Source organism: Muntiacus reevesi, chromosome 3 (genome assembly GCF_963930625.1).
Source record: "Muntiacus reevesi chromosome 3, mMunRee1.1, whole genome shotgun sequence".
NCBI classification, from domain to species: domain Eukaryota; kingdom Metazoa; phylum Chordata; class Mammalia; order Artiodactyla; family Cervidae; genus Muntiacus; species Muntiacus reevesi.
This window is the reverse complement of record NC_089251.1, coordinates 173,932,501-173,946,085: the sequence shown is the minus strand read 5'-3', so window position 1 is coordinate 173,946,085 and position 13,585 is coordinate 173,932,501. Positions and strand designations below refer to the sequence as shown.

The window sequence follows — 13,585 nt, the reverse complement described above, 5'->3', positions numbered from 1 at the left end:
TCAGAGCACCTTTTGTTGCTAAACGCTTTCTTTAGCGTCGAGGGGAGAGAGTCATGTGGAGCTGGAAGAGCTCATTTTGAAGAGAGGGGGCCGGGGAGTTCCCTCCAAGTTCCCGAGTCAGCTCGGTCACCCGGCGGGGTCCTGCCCAGACGAGCTGGAAGCACTGAGTCGCGTGCCCAGTTAGCCGGTCCCGGCCGCAGGAGGAGACGCCTTTGCAGCGCCCTGCATCGCTGCTGGGGCCGCCAGAGTTCCCCGCCGTGGAACTCAGTGGTGCGAACTTTGCCTCCCGCTGCCCCGCCGCCGAGCAGAGCCCGGGCTGGGAAAGTTTCCGGACTTGTCAGTCGCGCGGCCGGCCGCCACCTAGAGCCGAGGAGCGGGCGCCTGCCCCGGGGGGCCCCGCCGGGTCGGAGGCCGGGGCCGCGGGGGATGCGGCGCGGGGGCGCGGCTCGGTGGTGACGCGGCGGGCGGGGACCGGCTCCCGGGGCTGGGCGCGCGCGGCTACGGGGCCAGGGCGCCCCGGGGACCCGGCCATGGAGGAGGACGCGGGAGCCGCCGGCGCGGCGCTGGAGCCGGAGCCCGAGCCCGCGTCGGAGCCCGAGGCGGGCGCCGGCATGTCCGAGGCGTTCTCCCGGCTCTGGACCGACGTGATGGGCATTCTGGTGAGTTAACCTGGAGGAGCCAGGAGGGCGGGTCGTGGGTCCCCCCCGGAGCAGGGCCGCCTCTCGGGGACCTCGCGTTCCTGCGCGCTCGCCGACTCGGCCAGCCCACCCCTTGGGGGTCGTCCTTCTCCGGCTCTAGTTCTTAAGGGGTTAAATCCACACGGTTTAGGATTTCAAAAACCTAATTAAAAAATAACCAGCCACAGATCGCATCAAAGATAGATGTTTTAAACAATCGGGTGTGATGTAGCACCGTGTAATCTGGGACACCTGCTGAGAAGTTGGTGTGGAAAACGACGGAGGAAGAGTCTTTCAAAGACTGATGTAAATAAACCGTGTTTGGCTGCTGTGGATTTGGGAAGAGGCTGATTTTACTGATGTTTATCTCTGCACCATTTGTTGTCTGAGCAGAAGAGGAAAACAATTACCTCCTTGCTCGGAACCACAAGAAGTTTACATACTCTGCAGTTTTCAATTTGTAGAATTACAGGATATTTGTTATGTGTTTGGGGCTAAAAACAATAGGGCTTATTTTACTAAATCTGTATTGTCATGTATTTTGAAATGTCCAGTAACTAAACCCGCCCCTGGATTTGGCACAATTCCTGAAAAATAGTTTTTAGGCATCATGGAAGATGAAGCTTTAACTTGTTCAGGGTTCAGTGCCTTGAGGAATTAGATTTATTTTGATGGAGCTGTAGAGAGGCAGGTAGACTGGAATCAGATGGGTAGTAAGTCAGGCACCTTACTCCACATATAAAAAGTCAACTTCAATGTTTAAATTTGGATTTGGCTGTTGTGGAAGCCAATTGGAAGAGGCTCTGTATTTACTTGGAGATTTTTTTTTTTTTAATAGAAGGAGGTGTAGTTTGTAGAAAGAAACTCTTCTTTGGGAATGATGAAATCACTTTTACCACAGTAATTCAGCTCTTGGGCTTTGGAGTGAGTGAGCCTGGATTCAGATCCCAGTCCTCCCATTGACTGACTGCATGATCTTGGCCAAGGTACCCAGCTGAAGTGGTATTCTATTTCTCACCTGAAAAGTGAAGCAAAAAAGATCTGCTTCTTGGATTTTCTGAGATTTAGCTAAATTGATCTATAGCTAGTGCTCAGCATACTAGTGTTAATAAAAGGAGGTGGCAGAGGATGAGATGGTTAGACGGAATCAGGGACTCAATGGACGTGAGTGAGCAAACTCAGGGAAATAGTGAAGGACATGGAAGCCTGGCATGCTGCAGTCCATGGGGTCGCAAAGAGTTGGATATGACTGAACAACTGAACAACAATAAGTAATAGCTGTCTATTTGTTTTTTTCTTGCAAATAATCTTGTGGCTCATCTTTCCAGAGATCCTTAAGTCCCAGTTATTCCATCTTCAGGTGTCCTTTGGTATTAATGATTATTCCTATGCAGAGAGCCAGGGAAGGTTGGTCAAAGATTTCTAGCTGCTCCTCTCACTCTCTGATATTTTATTTTACTTATTTTTTGAAAGCAGATTTGTTCAGGGAAATACACACTCCATAGAGTGTGGGCCATCTCACAAGGGCGCTCCAATATTTTTAAAATATATATTGAAAAACACTTCAAGTTATGCTGTTTGCATTTTCTGAACATTACTGATGAATATGGGGCTTCAGTAAAATTCCAGAAAACTCAATGGACATATATAAAAGTTGTGGTGCTAGACCGTTTTTTAAGTTCATCCAGCAGAAGCTTATCTTGTTATTTCTTGCTTAGGTCTCACTCTAAATTTTCAGTCACTGAGAAAATTGGTTTTCGTCTCTTTGGTAGGGTGTAGGCTGGGGAGGGAAGGGTTGGAGGGGCTCACTTATATTGGTGTGGGCTCAGGGTCGTTCAGGGGTGGGGGTGGCATGAGCACTTTCTGAAGAGTGGCTCTGCCTTCCTGGCAGATTCCAGCACTGTTGGGTCGGTCTTAGCAGAGTGTTCTTTGGCTGAGTTAGAAGACGGGGTGGGGCTCAAAAAGCCCAAACCTGTTATTCAAAAGGCTGATGCAGGAGAAAAGAAAATATGTGCTTCTTACAGAGCTAATATTTAGTTCGGTGTGAAGCTGAAAGATGGTAACGATTGTCCTCAACAGGTAGTGTTCACTCCTGCTCTCCCATCTTTTATAAGATCTTCTTTTCCTTTAAATCTTGGGCATCAAGATTTTTCCTTAGGGAAAAGGCAGACACAGAGGACATAGCTTACCTCTCCTCTGTATGGGCCTGTGAGAGATCACTAGGGGAAAAGGATCTTTATTCTGTGTTGAGGATGCTGTCATCCAAGTATTTATAAGAAACTATCTTTGGGAAAATATATCATGACACAAAACTGACATCAGACTTTGTTCTTACAGAGATAAAAGACACCATTTTCTTCATTTTGTATTTAAAACATGGGATTTTACAATCATTTCTCAGCCTAGACGGGTGAAGTGACTTGGGTACTGAATACTTTGCTAGAGGCAATGGGAGACTGCACCCCAGGTTTCTGACCTCCACCAGTCAGGAGCATGTTGCCCTGATGCTCCATAGTTAACTGTCCCAGATCAACTTAGTAGAAATGTGTTTACATCTGGTATTGTAGGCAAAGGCAGTTTGGAAGTTTGTGGACCTGTGGTAAAGAATCTGCCTGCCAATGCGGGAGACACAGGAGACTCAAGTGTTTTCCCTGGGTCCAGAAGATCCCGTGGAGAAGGAAATGGAAACCCACTGGAATAGTGTTGCCTGGGAAATACCATGGACAGAGGGGCCTGGAAGGCTACAGTCCTTGGGGTCGCTACAGAGTTGGACAGGACTTAGCGGCTAAACAACAACAACAACAACAAATTTGGAAGATTCTTTTACCCGATAGCTCAATTGGTAAAAAATCCGCCTGCAATGCAGGAGACTCCTGCATCCCTGTGTTTGATTCCTGGGTTGAGAAGATCCCCTGGAGAAAGGAAAGGCTACCCACTGGAGTATTCTGGCCTGGAGAATCTCAAAGAGTCAGACAGGACTGAGCGACTTTCACTTTTTTATTATAGAACTTTGGAGGGGAGTTGAGGTAGAAGGGGAATTATACATCCAAGCGTCATACTTAGCAGGTTTCAGGCACAGTTGCTACTTTTATTTTTTAGATTCTTCTTAGTGTAAAAATGTGAACTTCAAAGCCTATTAGGGTTTTTAATTGAATAAGCACAGCTCCTCTTTCCCGAAGGGGCAGTGAGTGAGGAGCACTCACCATCTGTCTCCCGTTCCCCTCCCCCCGACCCCCCAACCCGGACCCCGAGCCCCGAACCCTGACCCCTGGTAGATTATGTTGGTTCTGACCCAGGGGAGGGTGTTACCCCAGAGGCATTGATCTCAGTAAATACAAGGTGGCTGTTTGAGTTCATTAGGGCCCATTTGACATTCAAATTAATTCAGTCTTGCACAGTTCGGCACCAACTAGTTGCTTTTAGATAGTTGTTAACAAAACGCTTATTTAGAGAAGTAACAGCATAATTGATGGCCTGAAAATGAGTGTACTGGCAGGAATAAAATGCTAACCAGTGAATATATAAATAGAGAACCCCTAGTTACTATGGATTGTGAAGACCTAGAGGGCATGGTCCGTATTTTACTCAATTTTCTACCTTCAGGGTTTGGGACTTCCTGACTGGCTGCTGAGAACATGATTTTGTTGAGTGAAAAAGGAAAAAAACATGTACTTTTAAATGCAGGAGCCACTTCAAAATACAGTTCTGTACACTCATGCCCTGGCTTATAATGGGGTGCCTTAATGAAGAATAAATTCTCTTTATGCTGAAGCTACCACTTGGGCAGTTCTGCCGTGCAAACTCAAATCCTGGCACTTCCACTGAAAGCGTATTGGCAAATTGGGAAATGTTTGTAAACCCTGAGCAATTAAACCGTGGTCTTCTAGTGAAATACTCTATTCTATTCTCTAACTCGGCAACATATGGTCTGCTTGGGTTTTCAAAACCTGACACCTTTCAGGATGACATTCTTAGACTTCTGTTGAGATGTACAGAACAAGTTAGACTCCTCTGGGAGTTTTACTTTTATTTTTACTCCCTTGTTATTCAGTTGCTCAGTAATGTCCAACTCTTTGAGACCCCATGGACTGTAGCACACCAGCTTTCCCTACCTTTTACTACCTCCCGGAGTTTGCTCAGACTCAAGACCATTGAGTTGACAGACGATGCCATCTACCCATCTCATCCTCTGTTGCCCTGGTTACAGACAAAACATTCCATTTTCTATTTTGGGGTGGGGGAGACTAATTTTTTTTTTTTTTTTTAAGAGTAGGAATTGTTGAGGTTATTAGAAGAGGTGAATCATATTTTCAGCCCCAAGTATCCATTTGGTAAATTGTGATGGTTTGTAAAGTTTTCCTCCAAAATTGGAAGAAGCAGGCATTTAAAACTTGCCGTTCGATGGAAAGGGAGAGGAAGGGAGTTAGTAAGTGACTATTGTTTGCTAGATCCTGCAAGATGCACCTCCCCCAAACCTTACATTTCCCCGCAGTGTTCCTACAGTTTACACCCATTTCCTAGCAATGCTTAGAAAATATCCATTGTGTAGACAAACTACACAGATGACCTTCCCCTCTTCTAGTTCCTATGCAGGCTACAGAAAAGTGTAGTAGGTTTATTTAAGTTAATAAACATAATAAATAAACTCTTTAGGTTATCTGCTAGGCTTATTGTATCTTGCTGTTTACTAAAGTCCTCTTCCTTTAAAAGACTCTCCTTCACTCTGTATTTAAGTGTGGGGGAGGGAAGAGCCTGTGAGATCCCTAGAGGGCTTTTAAAATGCAAACTCCTTTGTACCGACCAGCGTGTAATTTACATATTGTTGGGTGGCGTCTTACGGTAAGCCCTTTAGCTAATGACTTAATTTTAGGTCTTGGAATCTGAGCGTCAGCCCTCGTGTCAAGTATTCTGACTTCATCTTGATTTTATATTCCTGTTAGGCAGCGGAAAGCCTATGGCTTTTACATAAGTAGAGAAATTGCAGGGTGATGTATCGTCAGGAGGCACTGACTAAAGAGACCCTGGACGTGAGCCCTCCGTTCCTTCATTTAGATAGGAATGGGAGGGCTTGGGGCCGCAGAGTAGGGGCCAGAGCTCCGACCTCTCAGTTTTCAATTACCTGCCAAAGACACAGTTAAGCCTTATAATTCTGGCTGGGGTCCTTGATTTGCTATCAAAAAAGACCCCTGGAGACTTCCCTACTGGTCCAGTGGCTAAGACTCTGAGCTCCCAATGCAGGGGCCCCAGGTTCCATCCCTGGGTCCCTGTTCAGGAAACCAGATCCCACATGTCACAACTGAGAGTTTGGATGTGGCAACTAAGACCCGGCACCGCCAAATAAATAAATAAAATGATCGTTTTTTAAAAAAGAGGCCCCTGCACGAAAGTGACATTACATATTCCTAGTCTTCCAGCATCTTGCTTTCATGCTTACTTTTGCCGCTGTCTACCTTGGAACATTTTCCCTCTTCCATCTGGTTTGTTCTGCATCCTTTTCACCATCCTTGACTCCAGCTTCTGACGAGAGGACGTCGCCCTGTGGGGAGAGGAGGCGGTGTTCACGGACTGAATCCCAGTGCCTGGCGGGGCCCTTCTATGCTTATCTTCCTTGGTCTTCTCACTGCGACCATTGAGCAGTGTTGTCCCCATTTTACAGTGGAGAGCTAGACATGCGCATCCTGAATCACACAGGTAACGAACAGGGGAGCTAGGATTTGAATCCCCTGTTATTTCCTGGAAATTAACTCACAGTTGCAATTTTATAGTTCCTTCTTTCACATCTCTATTGGGACACCTATTGACTATTGGAAGAAAACTGGTGACAAAACTAGGCAGCCTCTTAAAAAGCGGAGACATCACTTTGGCCACAAAGGTCCATATAGTCAAAAGTACGGTTTTTCCAGTAGTCATGTACGGATGTGAGAGTTGTACCATAACAAAGGCTGAACGCTGAAGAATCGATGCTTTCAAACTGAGGTATTGTGGAAGACTCTTGAGAGTCCCTTGGACTCCAAGGGGATCAAACCTGTCAATCCTAAAGGAAATCAGTCCTGAATATTCATTAGAAGGACTGATGCTGAAGCTGAAGCTCCAATCCTTTGGCCACCTGATGCAAAGAGCCAACTCTTTAGAAAAGATCCCGATTCTGGGAAAGACTGAAGGCAGGAGGAGAAGGGGATGACAGAGGATGAGATGGTTGGATGGCTTCACCGACTTGAAGGACATGAGTTTGAGCAAGTTCTGGGAGTTGGTGATGGACGGGGAAGCCTGGTGTGCTGCAGTCCACGGGGTCTCAGATAGTCAGACATGACTTAGTGACTGAACAACAGCAAAGGGACTGTCAATCTTTTTGCTTAAGTTTTTTAGCTAAGTATTCACTGCACATACCCCTGGCTTCCAGAAGGACAAACAGCATCCACTGCCCCTTCCTTAAATACCCAGTCATGCGGTGCAGCATGTAGAGTGCTCCAAGGAGGCTGGAGTACAGAGTCGGGCTGGGGGTGGTGTCAGCCACGGTGCTGGTGGAGGCAGGTCAGTCCCAGAGATGCCTTCCACCTTGGGTCCTGGCAGTGAGTAGGTTTCCCTTGAGAGGTATTCCCCAGTGAGGGCTAGGGAGGAAAGAAGGGAGGAAGGGCCTTCTGGACAGAGCTGAGGGGAAAAGAGACGGGAGAGCCCAGCACCCTGAGGTGGGTACTGGGTAGTGAAAGCCGAGGTAGCTGGCATCATTCTGCAGGCTCTAATGAGAAGCCCTGCAGAATTTTAAGCTGACATGTGACGTGATCATGTTCTAGAAATGTGACTTTTGTGGGTGATGAGTTGGTGATGAATTTGGAAGAAGACTAGTGGTCTAGGCAAGAGAAGATGAGAGATTAAATATTTGTGAAATGTACTAGTTTATGTATCATCTGGCTTCTCTTCGTCTCAGTATTTTCCTCTGTAAGTAGTCAAGGATTGCTCCTGGTAATTTACTTTTAATAAATTCTTTTCAGCTCAAGAATAGGCTGCGTTAATACAGGAGATTTTTAGAGATGTTGTAGTGCTGTGACTTTTTCATTCTAAAGAAAAATTATCTATCTTGACACATCTATGTGTACACATATCTGCTTATCTGTCTTTGTCCTGGAGTGAATGATTTATTTCCTTAAAGAGGAGATTTATTATTTATAACTACACACACAGTGATATAACCAACTGATCTTTAATTCCATCTTTAAAAGCTAATTCTAGAGGACAGTGAAATAGAGGGAAGTACTCAGTTAGGGCATGTCATGTGTATATGCTCAGTACTGTCTGACTCTTTGTGGCCCCATGGACTTGCAGTCCGCCAGGCTCCTCTGTCCATGGGATTTTTCAGGTAAGAAGTAGGTTGTAATTTCCTTCTGTAGGAGATCTTCCCTACCCAGAGCTTGAACCTGAGTCTTTTGTATTGGCAAGTGGATTCTTTACCATTGAAACACTTGGGTTGAAGAATACTTTATGTTTCAGACTTAACCATCATAATCCCGCTATATTATATGATGAGCTTACCCGTGGTTTAAACACATTCTTTTCTTAGGGTAAGAATAAAATTGAATTCAAAATAATGAATTTAGATGTGTACAGGCCAAAGCTCTAAGAATTAACTATACCTTTTAATACCAATGTAAGACTATAAGCAGTAAACCTTCAGGTTAATTTTGATATAAAATGTATTTTTATGATGACTTGGAATTGTTGTTTCTCAAATAAATGTATACTAATTTACTAATTAATTTAATTTGATAATGACACCTGAAATGTGTGGGTCTGCTGGTCGTTAGCTTTGCTCCTAGCCACCTTTTGTTTCATAAGATGTTTCACTGGAGAGCATTAATTCTTTATGAGTTGAGATGCTTCCTAGAGATAACTTAGCTTGTATTTTTTCTTGCTTGTCAAGTTCTGTAATAGAGACAGTTCAGCATGGAGGCTGGAGACTCAGGCACTGGAGTATCTTAGAGACATGGGACACAAGAGCTTGATAATGAGATAGGTTTTCCTCTCTGGAATCCGTATTCTTTCTGTTTTGAAGGGACTGCCTCTTGTCTTTCAACTATCTAAGCTGATTGGTGAAAACATGGATATGTTTGAGTTTATCATGATTGCTCTGTAGAGTTTTGTTCTGTGTGTCCATAGAGATACTTGGCAGGTCTCCGTGGTGTCTATGATGCAGATTTGATTCATGGCTGGTTTTGTTGCTTCATCCACTGCTTGTTTGGGTTTACAGCAGGCAGTGAATGAGGAAGGTCCAGTGTGTCCACACATCACTCTATGTCTGTTATGGCTTCATTTTCTGTCCTGGTATGAAAAATTAAAAGTGAAAGAAAAATAATGCCTATAATTGTAATCTTAGCTAAAAGTATTATTGAAGGGCAGAAGAAAAACATTTTTTTTAGTATATATCCTTAATCTTGGTTACTTTCAAAATTTATCCTAATTTTGTGGACTTGGTGACTTTTCCCTAAGACTTCTTATCAACCAACACATTTTTTTCACACTCGAGGTAAAAAATGTTTTTATGCTTTTTTGGGCACTCTTAAAAATTGAGTGTTTCAATATTATTTGTTATTAAGAAGAAAGGAATGTTCTAGTTTAAGAATAAGTATCTTTGCTATAGGCTTACATTCATTTTCATAGGATTTTTTTAAAAGGCCTCTTTATAAGATAACTGCTTCTTGGTCTTTTGGCTAAAATCAAGTCTTGTAGTATGAGGGCTTCCCAGGTGGCACTGTGGGGTGATGCAAGAGACACATTTTCAATTCCTGTGTCAGAAAGATACCCTGGAGTAGGAAATAGCAGCCCACTCCAGTATTTTTGCCTGAAAAATTCCACCAACAGAGGAGCCTTGTAGGCTATAGTCCACGTTGTCACAAAGAGTTGGACACGACTGAGCACACACATAAGATAAACCATTAACAATTTTACAAGTGTCCTTGTTTGGAAATGTGCAGGGTTAAAAAAAAATTTTTTTAACATAACAGCAGTGAGATACCCCTGCACACCTTAAACTATAGCCAGAATCTAGAACACTGACCACATAGAATGCTAAAGCAGATGAAGAACAACTAGAACTCTTGTTCGTTGCTGGTGAAAATGAAAACTGGTACAGCCACTTTGGAAGACCATTTGCTGATTTCTTACATCCTTATTCTTACCATCCAGTCCAGCAGTTGCACTCCTTGGTATTTGCCCAAAGAAAGTGAAAACTTAGGTCCTCCAGGCAAAAAACTGCATACATCTATTTTTTTTTCATATATCTATTTATAGCAGCTTTATTCATAATTACCCAAACCTGGAACCAACCAAAATGTCCTTCAGTAGGTGAATGGACAAATAAAGCTTGGTGGAAATTACCTAGGGATAAAAAGAAATGAGCTATCAAGCCATCAATAGATGTGGAAGAACCCTAAATGCGTATGACTAAGTGAAAGAAGCCAATCTGAAAAGACTTTTGATTCTGAGTATATGACATTTTGGAAAAGGCAAGACTATGGAGACATTGATAAGATCAGTCAGTGATCAGTGGTTGCCAGGGTTGGGGGAAGGGACGGATGGATAGGTGGAGCATGGAGAATTTTTATAATGATGGATAGATGTCCAACAGCAAGAGTGAGTCATGTTGCATGCTTTGCATTTGGGGTGATTATGACGTGACAATGTAGGTTGTAACAAATGTACTTACCACTCTAATAATGTGTACGATAGATTTATTTCAACACCCCAAGCAATTCTCAGATTCTCTGTGGACACTGAGTTTCCTACACATTTAATTCAAATCTGACATTATCTGCTAGTGTTAGGTCCTGCTGTCTACTAGCTCAGTCCCGAAGACTGCCCCTATTACAGTTGCCAATTGCAAACCCAGATTGTTATGTGTGCTTTCGATCAGCTGGCTACTGGGTTCCATTAATTTCCTAGAGCAGTGCACAGAACTTGGGAAACCCAATTTACTTGCTAATCAACCAGTTTTTACTTACTGGATTATGGGATTATAAAGAGATATAACTTAGGAACAGCCAGTTGGAAGAACCTTGCTTAAGGCAAGTATGTGGGGAGAGGGGAGAGCTTCTGAAACCGTTTACTTCAGACTGGGACTTGAACCCATGTACCAGGACTCAAACCCACAAGGCCAGGACTTGAACCCAGCCAAAACCCAGTTTGGGACTCTAACCCACGCGGCTGGGACTCGAACCCAGTCAAAACCCTGCTTGGGACTTGACCCAATAATCTTTTCATTAGAATTACTCACCTGGTCTTTGTGTCTTAGCACAGAAGGAATTCAGTGAGAAGCAAAGTGATTGGTAAGAAGTGGATTTATTCAGAGAGAAACTCAGTCCACAGAGTGTGGGTCATTGCTGAGGGTGAGTGGGCCCCGAATTGTGGCTGGGTAAATGAGTGGGAGGATTATTCCAACCTTTTTGGGGAAAGGGCGGAGATTTCCAGAAACTGAGGCACCGCCCACTTTTTGGTCTTTGCTGATGGGCCTTGGAACTGCCCTGGCGCCTCTGGGCCTGTCCCTTGGCTTGCTGAGTGTTACAGTGAGCGTGCAGAGGATCGGGGTCTAGTCCAAGTCGACTGGTCTGCCATCTTGGACCCATCTGATTCTAACCAGTAGATGTTGTGTCCTCGGGCTGTGTCCTTCTTTCAAAGATTGTGCCCTGCCCCCTTCTCTCCTGTTTCACTTCCATGCTCTTCAGGGCGCCTCTCTCCCTGATTCCCCACAAAGTCACCTGTCCAGAAGCTCTCTGAACTCTGTCCTCTTAGGTTTTTATGGAGGCTTCATTATGCAGGCAGGATTGGCCTTTGGTAACTGCACTCAATCTCGAGCCCCGCTTCCCTTCCAGGATACTGAGAATGAGATAAGACTGAAAGTTCCTAATTTCTAATCACTTGGTCTTCTTGGTGACCAGCTCCATTCTGAGACTATCTAGGAGCCCCAGCCTAAGTCACCTTATTAATTCAGATTAATATTCAGATGCCTCTGAAGGGACTCCTAAAGAATGACACAAGATGCTCCTATCATTCCGAATTTAAGAGTTAGGAGCCCTGTACCAGGACTGGGAAGAAGACCAAGTATCTCTTTCTTTTCAATCACAACATAATTGTAGGGGATCCTGATAACGAGGGAAGCTATGCATGTTCGGGGGCAGGAGACATACTGGGAATCTATGTTTCCTTTCATTTTGCTGTCAGTCTGAAACTACTAAACGATGAAGTCATAATACAATAATAATTAGATTTTTTTGTTGTTTTATCAAGAGAAGAGGAACAGGATGAGCACATTTAGAAACAAGAAAAAATTGTTTAAACATCTCTTAAAAAATTGAAAGTTTGTTTTGTAGGGGAGTTAAGAGCAAAGGAAGCAGTTCAGAGTGGCTTTAGATCTTGGCTTCAGCATTTCATGACCTAAGCAAGCTCCTTAACTGTTCGTGCCTTGGTTTCCTCATCAGTAAAATGAGGATGATAGCCACTTGCGACATTGGGTCTGGTCAAATTAATTCAGTCCCTAAAACTGTGCATGGCATATGGTAAACAGATCATAAATGTTCCTTATTATTAGCTGGTAATAGTTAAATCTTTAGTTGGAGTGTGAATTAATTTCTTTTCATGCTCATCTTTAAGTGGAGGGATGGTCTGATTCCATGTGTTCAATTTAGGATTAGGATAGTTAATGTCAACTATTGATTTAATTTGTTTTAACTTTTTTTTTTTTGATGATTTAATGTTTTTAATGTTCTGTCAAATGCCCTTTTTAGAATACACAGTTTAAAAACAAATGCCTAAATTGTTTCAAAGTATTAACCTTCATGTTTCACTTTAGGAAACTGGTGTTAGAAATGTTACCTGTACTTGAGAGAGAGAATGTATGGGACTCATGAATAAGAAGGGTTTTCTGGAGGCAGGAAGGTATTTGTAATGAAAACATATTTTCTGCTTAAATCGTTGTCCAGATTGCTGTTTTTCAGTTCTCCTGTGACTAGGTAGCACAATAACATGAGATCTTTTTGATAGTTGACTTCTTAGAAACGTGTAAAATATTAAAAATATCCACTTAACTAATTAATTTTATTTTATTTTTTTGAGTGCTGGACCCATGTAACTCTACTAAATCTACTTTTAGTATCTTGAAATGTTTTTATGAAATATTTTCCCAAGGTTTTATTGAATTAACCACTTTTTTTGCCCAGGTTGCTAAGCATTCATTCTGTATTTTTACATCTTAGTTAAGACTCTTCCATCTCCAATAAGAATTTATAAAAGCATCATATGGTAGTGTCCCCACCAGAGCCCAAAGCAACCTGCAAACACATTATCAGTGTGAACTTGATAGAAAATGAGATTCTTTGTGCTTCAAGGAAGATTATTAATTATTATTATTAATCATTATTAGATAATATGCCACTTACGTACATTTTAATTAGGGAGTGACTTCATTATGCATTTATAGAAAATGTGAACTTTGAGAAAGTCTATAAAGATGAACAATTTTATGTTGGAAAGATAAGACATCATTTTTAAAGCAGATTTTGTCATGAAATACAGTTTTACTGAGAACTTTCCACAAAAATGTAGCCTTAGGACATAGTCTGCTGGGGCGAGGTCGTTACTGCTTCTGCAGCATTTTGCTTCTACTTATGTAACATGTGGTGTCCAGGTGATGACTTAATGAAAGCCTCTCATAACACTGGTGCGTGGTAGTGATGTGCCCTGATTAAGATATTATGAAATGGAGGCTTTGCAATGAGCATTAAAGTAAATAGGTGTCAAAAGATACATGAAAGATACAGTGAAATCTATGTGATGTTACTTTAGCACTAGCAGAGAATTATGTACTATTTCAACACACCAGAATGTCTGCTGGTAACCCCCCTCATTCTATATTAAAGAACTCC

At 43.0% G+C, this 13,585-nt stretch overlaps 1 protein-coding gene across 2 annotated transcripts in view; it reads left to right on the top strand.

Annotated features, from left to right (window-relative positions):
- The first annotated feature begins 412 nt into the window (after positions 1-412).
- The window catches only part of SASH1 (SAM and SH3 domain containing 1), a 185,687-nt gene continuing 172,514 nt past the window's right edge, over positions 413-13,585 (top strand). Inside the window, exon 1 of one of the 2 annotated variants that reach the window (XM_065931175.1) lies at positions 413-659. In XM_065931175.1, the coding sequence (XP_065787247.1) occupies positions 531-659 (129 nt within the window). In that variant the 5' untranslated portion in view covers positions 413-530. The remainder of the gene's footprint in view (positions 660-13,585) is intronic. The other variant, XM_065931178.1, reaches the window with a different exon arrangement.